At 43.8% G+C, this 16,128-nt stretch overlaps 1 protein-coding gene across 5 annotated transcripts in view; it reads right to left on the reverse strand.

The window, feature by feature from the left end:
• Ncoa7 (nuclear receptor coactivator 7) overlaps nucleotides 1-16,128 on the reverse strand; it is a 152,153-nt gene that overhangs the window by 14,418 nt on the left and 121,607 nt on the right. For all 5 annotated transcript variants that reach the window (XM_032894862.1, XM_032894861.1, XM_032894859.1 and 2 more), the window contains one exon: nucleotides 2,371-2,518. In XM_032894862.1, coding sequence (XP_032750753.1) covers nucleotides 2,371-2,518 — 148 coding nt within the window. The remainder of the gene's footprint in view (nucleotides 1-2,370; nucleotides 2,519-16,128) is intronic.

The raw sequence follows: 16,128 nt of genomic DNA on the forward strand, positions 1-16,128 counted from the left end.
AAAGAAATGTATGAAAAGCACAAGTACGATTAGATTTTATTTAACGTCTGCCCTCTGCTTTCCAAGTTTTCATAACGGACATGCATTGTATTGATGAAATGAAGACATAAGGAATGTTTGAAGGCCTTGAGTACAAGGTGAGAATGGGCTGGTAGGTGGGGTCGGTGGAGACTGGAGTCCAAGTGAGGTGCGAAAGTCCAGGTGGAATAAAGAGGTTCTGGCAAGGGAGAGGGGCACAGGGCCCTACAAGGATTAAGCAGAGTCAATGGGGTTCTGATCAAAGATGAAAGGCCTAGTCAAGATAAAGAAAGAGAAGGATCTGGTATTATACCTGCGTTTGTGGCTTGGATGCCACTAAAATATAATAAAATGAGCAGAAACAAAAATTTTCTAGGGTAATGAGTTATTCTAGGTATCCTGAAGATTAAACCCCATTAACTCCTATGGGAGTTGACAATTCTCCTTCACAGCATGAAGCTGAGGGACAGGGGTGCCTATCACAATGCTTCTGAGCAGTACTTGTCTCCCGTATGGACAAAGACATAAAGGAGCTTCCTAGTCTATTATCTTACTCCAGCTGCCCTTTCTTTCCCCCATATCTTCATGTCTTTTAGAGTCTGCTAGGCTTATGAGCCATCTGTGAGCTCTATCATAGCATCTTGTAGGAAAGAGGAACATGGCTGTTTAAGTAAAAGTAGGTGGTAAGTATGGGGTATATGGGGGTTGTGGTGCAATGCACATCGCAGGGAATAGGGTTCAAAGGGCAACTGAGAAGCTGGAGACAATGACACAATGCAGTTTTTATCCAAAAGTCAGGTGGCAACAGAGAGGGGAGCAGCAAGAAAAGTGAAGACCAAGGGAAGTAGCTGAGGATAAGCTCAATGAGGAAACAGCTCGCCTTGAGTTAAATGCTTGCATTTCTGGCATGAGGATCTGAGTCCAATTCACAGACCCTAGGAAAGTACAAAAGTTATAGATGGTGGTGCATGAGAGAGAGAGACAGGAGGACCCAGAGAATCAGACAGCTGCCCTAGCCTCTTTGGCTACTTTCAAACCAATGAAAGACCCCCCAAAGGGGGCGTGAAGGTGGGTGCTGACTGTAGAATAAAGTGCCACCCCCCCACAAATAAAGTAGATGAGATTTTTTTCCTTTTTCTTCCCTAAAAAAAGCAACAAAACATCATATCCTGGTGAAAGTTCAGGAGCCACACAGGATGGAGAAAGCATTTCAAGATGCATAAGATAGCTACGGCTAATAAGACAGGAGGCAGCCTCAGAGAGGAAAAGAGTCTCTTTCCTCTGAACCAGAAATGAAGAATGTAATAACTGATCCTTTAAAATGCAGGAGAGGGAGGACCAGAAAATATATCTCTGTAATTCCTTCCTCTTTGTAAAGTGGTGGGAGGCCCAATGCTAGGATGCATGGATGCTGAAGTGGGCTAGGCAGCTGAAGACGACCCGTGAGAGGTTACAACGAGGAAAGATTTCTAGTTATGAGGGAGGAGCCAGACAGATTCAGAAACCATCCATCTGTCTTGGTACCATTCTGCTTGCTTTGTGGTATTTGCTTTGCTTTGTCCTTTGAGATGAGGTCTAGCCTGTGCTGCTTAGGTTCATCTCAAACTCTTGGACTCAAAAGATCCTTCTGTCCTTGCCTATGGAATGGCAGGACAACAGGCATGTGCCACCATGACTGGCTTTGGTTGCTAGGTTTTCTGTGGCCATGCTTGACTGCCTAAGAGCAGAGCAAGTGTGAGGGTATACTCTCCAGGAATACAATGGTCTAGATGGGTATGAACAATGGAGGAACCCTTACGCCACTCACCCTGACAGATGGTAGTGAGATGTCCCTGAATGCATTCACCATCTATCTAAGACAGGAGGATGAAACTACTTCAAGGAATTCAAGATAAGAACAAAGTAAGATGGAGGCAAAGGACCAGATTCCAGAGACATCCAAGAAAATAAAAAACAGGCTTAGAGGCAGGAAGGTGTGACAGATATAGTCCCCTTTGTCCCCTCTTGTCCCCTCTTGCCTGTCTCAGTCCTGTAAGCTTATTAGACACAGATATGTCTAACCTGCCCCCAGTCAAAGAGGTATTTGATATATGATGGTTTAATTTGATAAAGAAAACTCAGGGTCAGCAAGCTGTAACTGCCAGTCAAATCAAGCTACCCATCCATTCTAATATGACACAGGAGACAGAGTTTCAGAATGCGTTTTAAATACGTTAGAAAAATAAAAGAACAGTATCAGCTACTAATAGTTTTTTTTTTTTTTTTTTTTTTTTAAATCTGAGCGCAAGACCATTTTGTCTGCTTTGGCATTTCAGAGCCCAGGGCAGCCTCTTCTCTTGTCTAGGTGTTTACCTCCCAGCTCTTGGTGGTCGGCTCACTGAAGAAATTGTCGATCATGGTCAGTTCTTCCTTCTCAACCACCACAAAGCCTTGCTCCTTGGCATCTTTCCCATAGACATCAGGAGACCACTGCACGAAGAAGGTGTACAAGTGATCCACCCTAGAAAACATGTTAATGACGCATGTTAACACTGAGTCCACGTTCCTGGCAGGCAGCAGTAGCACCTCGAGTACCTGCAGCAACCTTTTTCCTGCTTGGCGAATTGTTTTAGAGTAGGAAATCCCCACTGTCAAGGTTACCTTTGTGAGTGGCTTCCAAACTCAGAAAATAGGAACCTACAAAACAATGCAAAATCCCACAAGCACCAGCCACTACTGAAACTGCCTCAATCTGAAAGAAAGATCAAGAGATAGGGCAGAAAGTGGAAAATCCCCAATGACATAGTACACCAAATGTTTCTTCAGCTGACTTTCACTTACTGGATATAAACTGACAGGGGGAAAAGGTTGACTTGAGGCTTTAGGTAATAACAAAAGCAAAGCCCAAAGAGTCTTGCTATAGTGCGAGATACATTTTATAACAGAAAGGCCTCCAATAACATAGTAAGAAGTTACCAGGAACAGCACAGTTTTACCCTTGGGAAGCCCTACTGCTTGTGGTACAGGCATGGCCTCTGCTTCTGGTTTCTCTGATTTCTTATATTCAGGAAACACATTTCAGAAGCATCTCTCTGGCTATAATCAAGAAAGAAATTGCTCAGTGCTCAGCAGAGGTCGGGAGTTTTAGTATCTACCAGTCTCCAACACTAGTTTTTCTAACCTTTTAAAACTTTTTTTTTTTATCATCTATAACCATGATAGTAAGGGATGGGGCAACAGAGAGGATCACATGGTTTTTATAGTCTTTTGTAATTACAAAACAATTTTAATTTGAAGAAACTGGAAGAAAGTTTACAGTTTATTTTTTAAGAAGCTTCAGTTATATCAAAGTACTTTCCCAAAACTGATAGAAGTTAAACAAACACAATCCCCATCCCAGCTCTAATCAAACTGCTTTAGACTCCCACCTGCCCATCTGCTCTTGTCCAGGATTACTCAGGAAATACAAAGTTTTCTTTGGAATGGGAGCCAAGAAGTAACTGCATTACACGCAATGTTACATAATAATGCATTCACCACATTACTAGTCTTTGTGTGCGTCTTTAATTACTGCACTGAAATTAAATTACTACACTGCGTCTTACAAGTTAATGAGCCATGGCGAGCCTACATTTCTACACCGTCAGCATGTTCACTTGCAGAACCACCCTCATCCTCCCTGTATCTCATAAGTCATGTTGTAGTTTGGTTTCCATTCAGCTCTAGAAAGTGTTTAACGTCTTCCTAATGTCCATCGTAACCCACTTTTTGTTTGGTAATGAGTTGTTCAGGTTCTACAGGTTAGTAAACTTTGTTTCTGTTGTTGATGTCCAGCTTTAATCCATGATGGTCAGATAGGATGTAGGGTGTCAGGTCAATTTTCTTGTATCTTTTGAGACTTGCTTTTTGTTTGGAGTTAATTCTATGAGGTATTGGCATGTTCTTTTGTGTTGGGTGGAATGTTTCATAAGTATCTCTAATGTCCATTTAGTTTACAATATTGGTCCCAACACTTCTCTGTTTAGTTTTTGTCTAGATGGCTTCTCTTGAAGTCTCACACTGTTAGTGTGAAGATACTGATGAGATTTAAGCTGTAGTAATGTTTCCTTTATGAACTTGGGTGCCCTTGTGCTTAGTACATGGTTAGGAACTACAATGCCCTGTTGGTGGATTTTTCATGAGTATGCCCTTCCCTTATCTTCTGATTAGTTCTAATTTGAACTCTATTTTGTCAGATATTAACACGTCTATAGCAGCTTTCTCTTTAGGTCCATTGCTTGGTATATCTATCCTTGAATATTAAGATGTATTTCTTGGATTCTGCAAAAGGATTAAACCTTGCTGTCTAATTTAAAGCTCTTGGTTAAATAAGTGACTTCAGCCAATTACTGGGGTAAACAGAAGTAAGTGGGGTTTCAGATTCCGGGCTTGGGTTCACAGGTAGGGACCATGCAAGAGAAAAGAGGACAAATAAGGAGAGAGGAGAAGGAGAAAGATGATGGAAGGGGAAGAAGGCCATCATGAGGCTGGGTGGATCATGTGTCCAGGATAAATGGAACCCGGGGACAGGCTCATGGAGCAGAAAGAACCAGGGCAACTCAAATAGCAAGTACTTGGGAAGCGCAGCAGGGGAATTAACAGTGTAGCATGCAGAGAAATAGATTAGGGTAATACCTCAGTGATTTTGGGAGAGCTGACTTAAAAACCCATAGGACTGCTTCAATTGTTAGGGGCCCTAGTCAGGTGATATGAATAACTAATTAATTAACTTTAAAAAACTAACATTACAGTGTCACAGGTTTCCAGGATGATTTGTACCAGGAGTTTTTTGTTTTGTTTTGTTTTGTTTTTTGGTTTAACATCTTGTCTGAGGTATCCATCTTTTCTGTCTTCAGTGCCTGTGTTTCTCTCTTCCGTGACTTGTTCTATTGGCGAGGTCTACTGCTGAGGTTCCTGCTCAAGGTCCTAAGCTTTTATTTTCAGATTTCCTGCAGTTTTGGTTTTCTTTTCTGGTTCTATTTCCAGCCTCGCGCCTTGGGCTGTGTTCATTTCCTTCCACTGTTTGTGTTTTGTTCTCATACATCCCTTTAAGGAATCTATTCACTTCCTCTCTGGGGACCTCCGGCATGTAAAGGCTATGTTAAGGTCTCCGTCTTGTGCTTCAGCTGTGTGGTAATTCTCAGGGCCTGTTGTAGTAGTAGGGTTGCCATGCTCTAAAGAGATACTCTGTTGTGGCTGTTATTAGCTGTGTTTTTATGCTAGTGTCTAGGCATCTGGGATTGGGAAGACTGTAATTCTAGATACTGATAACCAGTCTTGTGTTGGTTAGGTAGATGGCCATCCCTTCATTTTTGTTGCCCTGACTGGTTCTTAGGAGAATGTGGTGGCTGTGCATTGCCTGGTGGGAAATTCTTCTGAGATGTGCTAGGTGTGGCCACTGGTGGTTCTCAGTAAAGTGCTCTTTTAGGTATTTTGCAGCTGACACTTAGGAACGTGGATGGGGTCTGAGAGGCCTATGAAAGGGTCCATAGGAGGAAGGCAAGCAAGGGTTCCACCAGGATCCTCTTAGTCTCCTGGGAATTGGGTCAGAGGGTGAGCAGAAGCCACAACAGGTAGCCTGTTACACAGCTGGTGATGAGACTGGGCACTGGATGTGAAGGGAAGGAGGGAGAGGGAAAATCCAAAGCTTGCCTACCTGCTGTGCTAGCTTGATTCTCTGGTAGGCCTGGCTGGTGGGTTCAAGGGAATGTCTGCTGGAGTTGGGTGAAGCCTTAACTTGGGGCGAAGGAGTTCACAGTGGAAGATCTGTATGGTCCACTAGAGATGGGAGAAGGGGAGGGGGCTGCAACAGGTGGGGATGAAACCAGGAAAATGAATATGGAGGAAAGGAGAAAGGTGAAGATTTACAGTCAGCCTGGCTGCTTCCCTGGCTGTCCTGGCCAGCTGGTTCTTAGGGAATGTGTGCTAGAGTTGACACCCTGGCTAATGCGATGACGGGTGGGGCGGCGGCGGCAGTGGGGGGCTGTTTGTAGAGAATGATCTGTGTGATCTAATGGAGGAGGGGGAGGAAAGGAAGGGGAGGTGGCAGCAGGTGATCTGGTGAGGAGGCAGAATAAGGGGAACATTCGTCTATCAGTAGGGCTGCCTTTTACAGCCACTATGGAAATCAGTATAGCAGTTCCTCAGAAAGATGGGAATTGACCCACCTCAATCTCTAGCTATATCAATCTTTGGCCTAGGCCCAAAGGAAGCTCCATTCTACCAGAGACACTTGCTCAACCACGCTGTCTGCTGTTCTACTCATAATAACCAGAAACCGGAAACAACCTGGATGTCCCTCCACACATGAATGGATAAAAATGGTTAAAAATGGATAAAAACAAAAGAAAAAGAAAAAAGGAAGGGCTGGATGTGATGGCACACACCTTTAATCTCAGCACTTGGGAGGCAGAGGCAAGTGGATCTCTGAGTTTGAGGTCAGTGTGGTTTACAGAGTGAGTTCCAAGATACCTAGTGCTACACAGAGAAACCCTGCTTGAAAACCAAAAACCAACAAAAACAAGCAAATAAAAAAAAAAGCCCAACAACAACAACAACAACAACGAACAACAACAACGACACCCAAAGTGTTATGTTTACACAATGGAGTATTACTCAGGCATTTTTTTAATGACATAAAATTTGTAGGTAAATGGTTAGAAAAAGTGGATAGAAAAAAGTCATCCTGGGAGAAATAATCCAGACTCAGGAAGACAAATATGATATGTATTTGCTGATATGTGGAATTTGCTGTCAATTCAACAGTAACCAAGTTACATATCTGTCGAAATACAGAAGTTAGGTTATAGAGTAAGGAGCAGGGGAAAAAGAGACACATAGAGCTCCCTGGGAAAGGGAACAAGGACAGTTACAGATGGATGGTGGGAAATCAAATAGGAAGGGAAGAGGAAATACAGGGGGAGATGGTAAAATTAAGGGCATGGAAACCTAGTACAGTAGAAGCTTCACTAAATAAATACAAATATGAAGGGATCTAAGTGAAATCACCAAATAACGAGACATGTCTTGTCACCAAATGAAGCCTTCAGTACTCGGATTGGGATCCATCTAATTGATCTGTTGGCCAAAGGGGTGTAATGGGAACCTCCAGACAACCTATGCTGTTGCCAAGAAGAGAGGCTGTTTTCCACGAACTAACAGCAATGTCCCATTGCTGAACACAACACCTACACAAGCACTGAACAAGGAGGAGTTGAGCTCATTTGTACATAGGGCTTTTACTCCTATATGCTAGTATCTTGGTACAGGAAGGCACTCTGTAAGCTAGCAAAGGAACAAGGTAAAACACCAAACAGCCACAGTGGTGGCTATCTACAGTGGTGTCCTGCTTGCAAGATAGGATAGTGCAACAGTGGCTTATGGGAGTCACGAACCAATGTCTGATTTGCCTCAAGCCCCACTTCACAAGCTATAGACCCATACCTGACCCTGCCTGGGTGACCAACAACATGATTATAAACAGTCCAGGGACCTACAACAAAATTAGAATATTACTGTTCTAAATGAAAATAAACCAAAATATAGCAATTAAATGACTCCTAATAACATTTTGTTATACTCCTAGATCAGTGCCTTGTTCAGCCATCATCACAGAAGCTTCCTCTTGTAGCAGATGGACATAAATACAAAGACACACAGCTAAACATTATCCAGAGAATGAGAGACCTTGGAACATTCAGTCCTAACCAGGGTACCTCCATCAAATCCTTCTTCTCAGGGAATCCTGCAGAGTAGAGGCAGAACAATACATACAAACATACATATGTACGTACATACAACACCCCTGAACACATTCTTTATACCTACACATCCTTTACATTTACTCTAGAGCTTCCACAATATACTGAATCCTTGACTGTGTGAGTAGATCTCTTGAGTCTGAATATATTTCTTGTTCTCTTTCAATTCTGTTTGCTTTTTTCTTATTCCAATATATCAGTTTTGTTTTATATACTATGTTATTGTATTAGCCAGGGATCACTAGAGTCACAGAACTTGTGGGATGTCTTTCTCTATATATAGGGAATTTATTGGAATGATTTACAGTCTGCAGTCCAACTAATGCAACAATGGGCAGTTGTGAATGGGAAGTCCAAGAGTCTAGCAGTTAGTCCTACAAGGCTATGTGTTTCCGCTGCTCTTCTGTATAAGCTAGAATCCTGAAGAAATGGGTTCCAACAGTGATAGCATGTAAATGCAAGCAGGGGAAGAAGAGTGAGTGTGCCTTCTTCAGTTGTCCTTATGTAGACCTCCAGCAGAAGGTACAGCCCAGGTTAAAGATCCGTACCACCATGCTTGGACCTAAGCTGTTCTTTACTTCACTTGTTCTGTCCCAGGCTGCCCTTGAACTCAGAGACCAGCTTGCCTGTCTCCTGGGATTAAAGCCGTGTACCACCTTGTCTGGGCCTAAGCTTTTCATGGCCACTCTGCTTCAGGATCTTGATCAAAAGCCTATGTCATACCACATCAAGATTCAGATCAACATACACCTATGGGCACTTGATCTTTGACAAAGGAGCTAAAACCATCCAATGGAAGACAGATAGCATTTTCAACAAATGGTGCTGGCTCAACTGGAGGTCAACATGTAAAAGAATGCAAATAGATCCATTCTTATCACCTTGTACAAAGCCTAAGTCCAAGTGGATCAAGGATCTCCACATCAAACCAGACACACTCAAACTAACAGAAGAAAAAGTGAGGAAAAGTCTTGAACACATGGGCACTGGGGAAAAGTTCCTGAACAAAACACCAATGACTTATGCTCTAAGATCAAGAATCAACAAATGGGATCTCATAAAACCGAAAAGCTTCTGTAAGGCAAAAGACACTGTGGTTAGGACAAAACGGCAACCAACAGATTGGGAAAAGATCTTTACCAATCCTACAATTGGTAGAAGGCTAATATCCAGTATTTACAAAGAACTCAAGAAGTTAGGCTCCAGAGAATCAAATAACCCTATTAAAAAATGGGGTACAGAGCTTAACAAAACATTCTCAGCTGAGGAAGAAAGCACCTAAAGAAACGCTCAACATCCTTAGTCATTTGGGAAATGCAAATCAAAACAACCCTGAGATTCTACTTCATACCAGTCAGAATGGCTAAGATAAAAAACTCAGGTGACAGCAGATGCTGATGAGGATGTGGAGAAAGAGGAACACTCATCCATTGTTGGTGGGACTACAAGCTGGTACAACTACTCTGGAAATCAGTCTGGAGGTTCCTCAGAAAATTGGATATAGTACTAACTGAGTCCCAAGCTATACCTCTCCTTGGCATATACCCAAAAGATGCCCCAACATATAACAAAGACACAAGCTCCACTATGTTCATAGCAGCCTTCTTTATAACAGCCAGAAACTGGAAGGAACCCAGATGCCCTTCAACAGAGGAATGGATACAGAAAATGTGGTACATCTACACAATGGAATATTACTCAGCTATCAAAAACAATGACTTTATAAAATTCATAGGCAAATGGTTGGAACTGGAAAATATCATCCTGAGTGAGGTAACCCAATCACAGAAAAACACATTTGGTATGCACTCATTGATAAGTGGATATTAGCCCAAAATCTTGAATTAACCAAGATGCAATCCACAGACCATCATAGGAAGCTGAAGAAGGATGACCAAAATGTGGATGCTCCCACTCCTTCTCAAAAGGGGAAAAAATATCCATAGGAGGGGATATGGAAGCAAAGTTTAGAGCCATTCAGAACCTGCCCTACAGGTGGCCCATATGGCCCATATATATACAGCCACCAAAACTAAGTAAGATCAATGAAGCTAAAAACTGCATGCTGAAAGGGACCGGATATAGATCTCTCCTAAGAGACACATCCAGAGCTCGTCCAATACAGAGGTTAGTGCTAGCAACAAACCACTGAACTGAGAACAGGACCCCTGTTGAAGGAATCAGAGAAAGGTCTGAAGGAGCTGAAGGGGCTCGAGACCCCATATGGACAACAATGCCAACCATCCAGAGCTTCCAGGGACTAAACCACCACCAAAAGACTATACATGGACTGACCCAGGGCTCCAACTGCATATGTAGCAGAGAATAGACTTGTTGGGGCACCAGTGGAAGGGGAAGCCCTTGATCCTGCCAAGGTTGGACCCCCAGTGCAGGGGAATGTTGGGGGCAGTAAGGAATATGGATGGACGGAGAACACCCATATGGGGGAGGGGAGGGGAGGGGAGGGGGGCTTATGGATAGGAAACCAGGAAAGGGATTAACATTTGAAATGTAAGTAAAGAAATATATCTAATAAAAAAAAATCCAGATCAAAAGCCTGAATGTTCTGGCCTCCAGGTCTGGATTGAAGTTCATTCCAGATGTAGACAAGTTAACATCTGGGAATAGCTGGCATAGTTATGTCATGCCCTGCTATGTTATGTTATTATCTATTAGAAGCCTGCTTATTTTGTAGTGAGAGACAGAAAAGGGGGTGGATCTAAATGGGAGGGGAGGTTGGGAGGAACTAGGAGAAGCAGAGGAAGGGGAAATTGTAATTAGAATATGTGAGGAGGGGGAAAAGCTAATTTCAATAGAAAAAAAAAAGGAAAATTTCCCATCGATCTCACAAATAAAGGTGACTGTAATGAATGTGTAGTTAGATTTCCCCCTTTTTTCATTATTCTGTTTTATCTTCCCATATCAGTCTACCAACAGCTTCCTCATTCTTTCTTTTATGGCTACCCAGTACTTTACCAGGTGTAACTCCATAGGTTATACAGCTGTTCTATGTACAGATGGACACGTGAGCTCTTCCCCAGACACACTGTCACAGATATAGCTATGAGCAATACACTTTGTGTAAGTGTCACTTCGCACAGGTACAGCTAGAGCTGCTGTCTATATTCCCAGAACTGAGGGGGAACTGACTGCCACGCAAGCACTAAGTGGGCCCAACCCTGCTTTGCCTCCAGGAATGGACAAGCTTGGATGTATTCGGGTAGTATGGCTGCAGACTAGGGTTGCACTGTCTGATGCAGTTATAATCATACAAACATTCATTTTGTAACACTCCATTGCCCAGTAATATAAAAAATTATATTACTTTTGTTCCCTGTGTCTCCTTACTAGCTGTTCATTAAGAAAACATGAAATTAACTATTCAAGAGAGGTTTGATAAGTATACAATTCTCTAGGCTTTCTTTGAACATGAAGTTCACTGTACATTTTGAGGGGAGCAGAGTCATAGAGGAGAACCAAATATATTTTACTCTAACTTCTACAAAAGAGACAGTTGTTAGATAGTGCCTGTTCATATTAGGAAAAAGAAAATGAAATGTGAGGAGTATAAATGGCTTCCTGATTGCTTGTGGCTGGTTTTTCTGCGAAATGACAAAAAAGGCTTCAACACATGGGATATAGCCTGCCAGGTCTCAGTGTTGCTGGTAGCTGTCCTGTCATTCGCAGGTGGCCCATCACTCACAGCTGTCCTGTCACTCTCGGGTGGCCTGTCACTCACAGCTGTCCTGTCACTCGCAGATGGCCTGTCACTCACAGCTGTCCTGTCACTCACAGCTAGGACAGTCATGGCTGTCCTGTCACTCACAGCTGGCCTATCACACACAGCTGGCCTGTCATTCACAGCTGTCCTGTCACTTGCAGCTAGGAAAGTCATGGCTGTCCTGTCACTCACAGGTGGCCTGTCACTCACAGCTGTCCTGTCACTCACAGCTAGGACAGTCATGGCTGTCCTGTCACAGCTGGCCTATCACACACAGCTGGCCTGTCATTCACAGCTGTCCTGTCACTCAGCAGCTAGGACAGTCACAGCTGTCCTGTCACTCACAGGTGGCCTGTCACTCACAGGTGGCCTGTCACTCACAGGTGGCCTGTCACAGTTACGTCCTGCTGTTTTCCTGTTGAGCATAAAAAATTACAGAGAACATTAATCAGAGGAGGACACTGGACTAAAACAAGAGCATTCTAATGCAGTGTGAACGCAGATAAAAACCACAAACTGCCTACCCACAAAGTCACCATAGCCGAAAGTGCTGGTCTCAAAAACATCACTTGTGGCCAGTCTTTCCTTGCTTCTGGTAAGATTTTCTCAGATAGCAAATCATGGAAACTAACCTAGAGCAAAGCACTGTCTCCCTATATCCCTCAAGTGAAGGTGATGGCTTTATTCATTTGTGTATTTTTGGTATTTTATAAGCAGGTGTGAACACACATGCTCTTTCAGCCAGCGCTCTGCCACTGGGCCGCACACACTCTCTCACTGAGGTGCTAGAACCCCCAGTGTGTACTCTTCCACTGTAGAGTCCACTAGAATTGTTAAGCTTTAGTGTGCTTTAGTGGCTCACAGGGCACTGGACCCAAGAGCTTCCTGAGCATCCACAGGCTGTACTACTAACCCTGATTTGCAGCAATATCAGTTCTGGCTGGGACTGGTTTTTGAATTCAAGCTATTAGTCTTATGCCTAAGGGATGTGGATGAAGGCAGCTACTATGTCATACCCAGGACTATGCCTCCTAAGGCAGCCACCAGGGTTGTTTCTAGCACACTGCAAATTCTCAGCTTATCCACGTCATTTCTGAGCTACTTTCCAGCCCTTTTTCTATGCACTGACATAGACATTTTGATTATATTATTACTTTATATACTCTCACAGGGAAGTCACCGTGCAGGGTGACACCTATTGAAGAAAGCATCCACTGCGACAAGAACTGAGACTGTTGGACTTTCTTTGCAAAACGGCAAGGAAATCGAGGTGAGTGGCCACTTTGACTTGCTCTGCGTTCCTTCTGAGACGTTGTAAGAAAGGCAAATTGTGAAAGTGCAGGGCAGTACAGCTTTTACGGAGGAAGCAATCCTAGTAACTTGTTTCCTTCTGGAAAGAAAGACATCAACACGCGCCTGGTGACCATCTGAATGGCTCACTTTAATTCTCAGGGGAGTAAGAGAAGGCTGACTTACTACTTCACAATGAGAACATAACTGGAACATTATCTGCCTCATGGAGACAGCTGATTCCCACAAGCCACTGGGAAGGTGAATCTGGGTAGAAGGGTAAACAGAGGCAAGACTATACATTCATATAGGTTCAGAGCACCTCTTGAGGGAACCCAATGCTTCACAGTGTCCTTGGAAGTCCAGTATTATTGCAGCATCTCTGATACGTGTTGATGGCTGTAACAGAGATAAACTCACAAACCAGGATAGCATCCCTTTAGCTACATCATCGTTCCTGAGGGGAGACACCTGCGGGGGCCTTGAGGAGTGCTCCAACCTTGCCCTGGTTATTTAAGGAGACAGATTTGGGTATGCCATGATGCTATAACATGTCATGGATCTCTTGCTGAAATGTAGACCACGTGTCCCCCCAACCCCTCCAGCCATGCTAAGGAAGGAAAAATAAACATAAGCATGGGTGTGTCTCTTGGAAGCTGTAACAGACAGCGGTGGGTAAAGGAAAATGCAAAGAGACTGTTTGTATTGTAGATATGAGGGAGAGACCAGCCAGAAGCACTCTGAAGCAGGCCATGAGAGGAGAGAGATGGGGGAGAGCAAGAAAGAGAAGAGCGCCAAGAGGGCAAAGAGGTCAGGAATGTGCCAAGAGGAGAGCCACATAGCCAGTGTCAAGTTTATTTAGGAAGGTGAAGCTGGGGGAAGGGGAGTGAAGCTCCTAGGAGGCAGTGGTTTATATTAGGGGGTGGGTGAGACAAGCTGGGAAGAGACAATGTCCTGAGTGAGCGTAGAGGCCAAGCATGTGCTGTGGTATGCTAACAGGCACTACACTTAGCCATCTGTCCGAGTTTGATATATCCTTGTCTACCAGCACCATTCTTTCTACTCTCAGCCAGGAAGGCAATCTGGGATGCTCAGGCAAAGAGAACTTTTTAAAAATCTAACTCCACTTCTTCTAGTACTATCAAATTTTCAGTGAATGATCAATGACAAGAGTGGCGTATTATGAAGTAGCCAGTGTGGGTCAAGACCAGCCTCATACTGAGTGAGCTCTGGGTTGGTACCTTCCACAGGGGTGGTCTCTAGAGAAGGGAGAAAGCTCAGAGTCATACAGTTGTTGGTGATAAATAGAGAAGTGTCTTTATGTTTTGCCAATGCTAAAGAAAGGCCAGGCTTCCTCAGAGGGAAATCTTGAGTTATTCTTCCTGTAAGGAAAGCTGTGGCTGCCGGCCTCAGGACCTCTACAAATCAAGACCCTACAGGTCTAGAGCTGCTGAATATACAGATAAACAAACTGAAGTTACCAGCCATGGACTAATGCGCCCAAACGCTGTCCCTAGACATGTTCTAGCCAGCTCAAGCTGACTGCCTTTAAAGGAATTCTGTAGATAGTTCTATTGTTTGTTTCCCTAGAAAGGTCAATCATCACAATTATTTCCTGGTTTGGGGCTGTTAGCAAAGTTTGTGTAACAGCAGCAGTGTCCCTAGGTCAGGGCCCCTGACTCCCAGCTTCTATTTCTATTCTAGTCTAGAATTCTGTTCTCTTGGGAGGCACACAGCATAATAATTCAGGACCAGGACATACCAGTTGACTCAATCAGGGAAGTAGCATGGCAGTGGGCCTGTCTCGATGGCTTGCCTGGGAGCCCTAGATGAGAGGGCAAACTGCACAGTTACATTCTCATGGGGAACGCTCACATCTTTTCTGTCAGACATGCAGGGTACAAACACACCCTTACTTCCTCCAACATTAGCAACACTCCGACGTAATACTAATACACCCTCAGTTTCTTATGTCGTCAGGGGCATCATCCGGGAAAACTGAGGGAAAAGTAAAACGAATGGAAAATTTAAACAACCTGTTCCACAGGAGGAAAACTTAAGTTGATTTGGAAGGCTTACTTAAGTTCAAAGGTCCTTAGAGACCAAATGGAGGGAAATGTGTCGTATCCTATCCCTCTTTCCAGCTCTCTGTGCTTAAGTCCCTTGTTTATATTATGTCAACTGTGTAGGGAACAAGGACAGGATATCACTGAATTATAGTTGTCTTCAGTTTACTTAGCTGAATTCTTGGACTGGTTCTTTTTTTTACGTAATGGGGTTTTTCCTAACCTCAACCTAGTTTACTTTCCAGAATATAACAGACTCCAGGAAGTAAAGCTCCATCCCCAGATGCCCGACCCTGTTCCTCTGGATCCCACCTCACCCATCCTTCCTTCTGACTAGTGTCATCCATCTTTTACCTTCGTGACCTCTCTCTGCCTCAAGCTCCCTCAGCTATTGGTTCTTCCCAGATTCATACAGTTCTAAGCCGATCTGGTCACCCTCACCTTGGTTCTGACCACATGTGCCTGTCCCAGTCTCCTGCCCAAACAGGCCACCACCTTTAACTTCTCCTCCAGGGAAGCTGTAGTTGGGTTGCTTTTCCATGCATGACAGACTCTTTCTTGGACATCCCATAGTCACTGATCATATGTAGCTCCCTTCCTAGTCATCACAGTGCTGTGGGGACCTCTCTCCATCACGCCAAGGTCTCAGCCTCTCCTACCTGTACCCAACGTAGATAGCATATTCTCCACTGTATAAATAAGAGTCCCCCTGCACCTCTTTAGATGATTTATCTGCATATCTAGTTCATCTACTTCTCCACAATTCCTCTTCTACCCATTGTCACCCTCCTCTCTGCACCTTACCAGGCTCACTTCCTATCAACTTTCCACATTTGTTCCCTTACTCTCCCACGATTTCATCATTCTGTGTCCTTCAGGCTGACCTTTAAATCTGCATGCATTTCTCCATCCTTAAAACAAGCTTGTAGTTTTTGCCCCCCTCAAAGTTCCTTCCCATTCTTCATTTTCATCTCAGAGCACAGTATTTAAGCTAGCAAATGTTTCAACCCTAAGTTCATCTGTCCTGATCTGTTTGCTTTTTTAGCATGTGCCACTGGTAAATCAAGTCTGCCTCACACACTTTTGAAAGGAGGTAGAGGGTTAAACGCTGTCCCATTCCTCATTGTTTCAGTGAAACTGGTTTTCTTCAGTCACCAACTGCAAAACAGTAACATATTTCAGTCCTTACAGCTTTGACTTTAGAAAGCTTGTTGAGGCTTGAGGCACTCAATGATTTGCCTTGTGGCCTGGTCCC

Source organism: Rattus rattus, chromosome 2, assembly GCF_011064425.1.
Source record: "Rattus rattus isolate New Zealand chromosome 2, Rrattus_CSIRO_v1, whole genome shotgun sequence".
NCBI classification, from domain to species: Eukaryota; Metazoa; Chordata; class Mammalia; order Rodentia; family Muridae; genus Rattus; species Rattus rattus.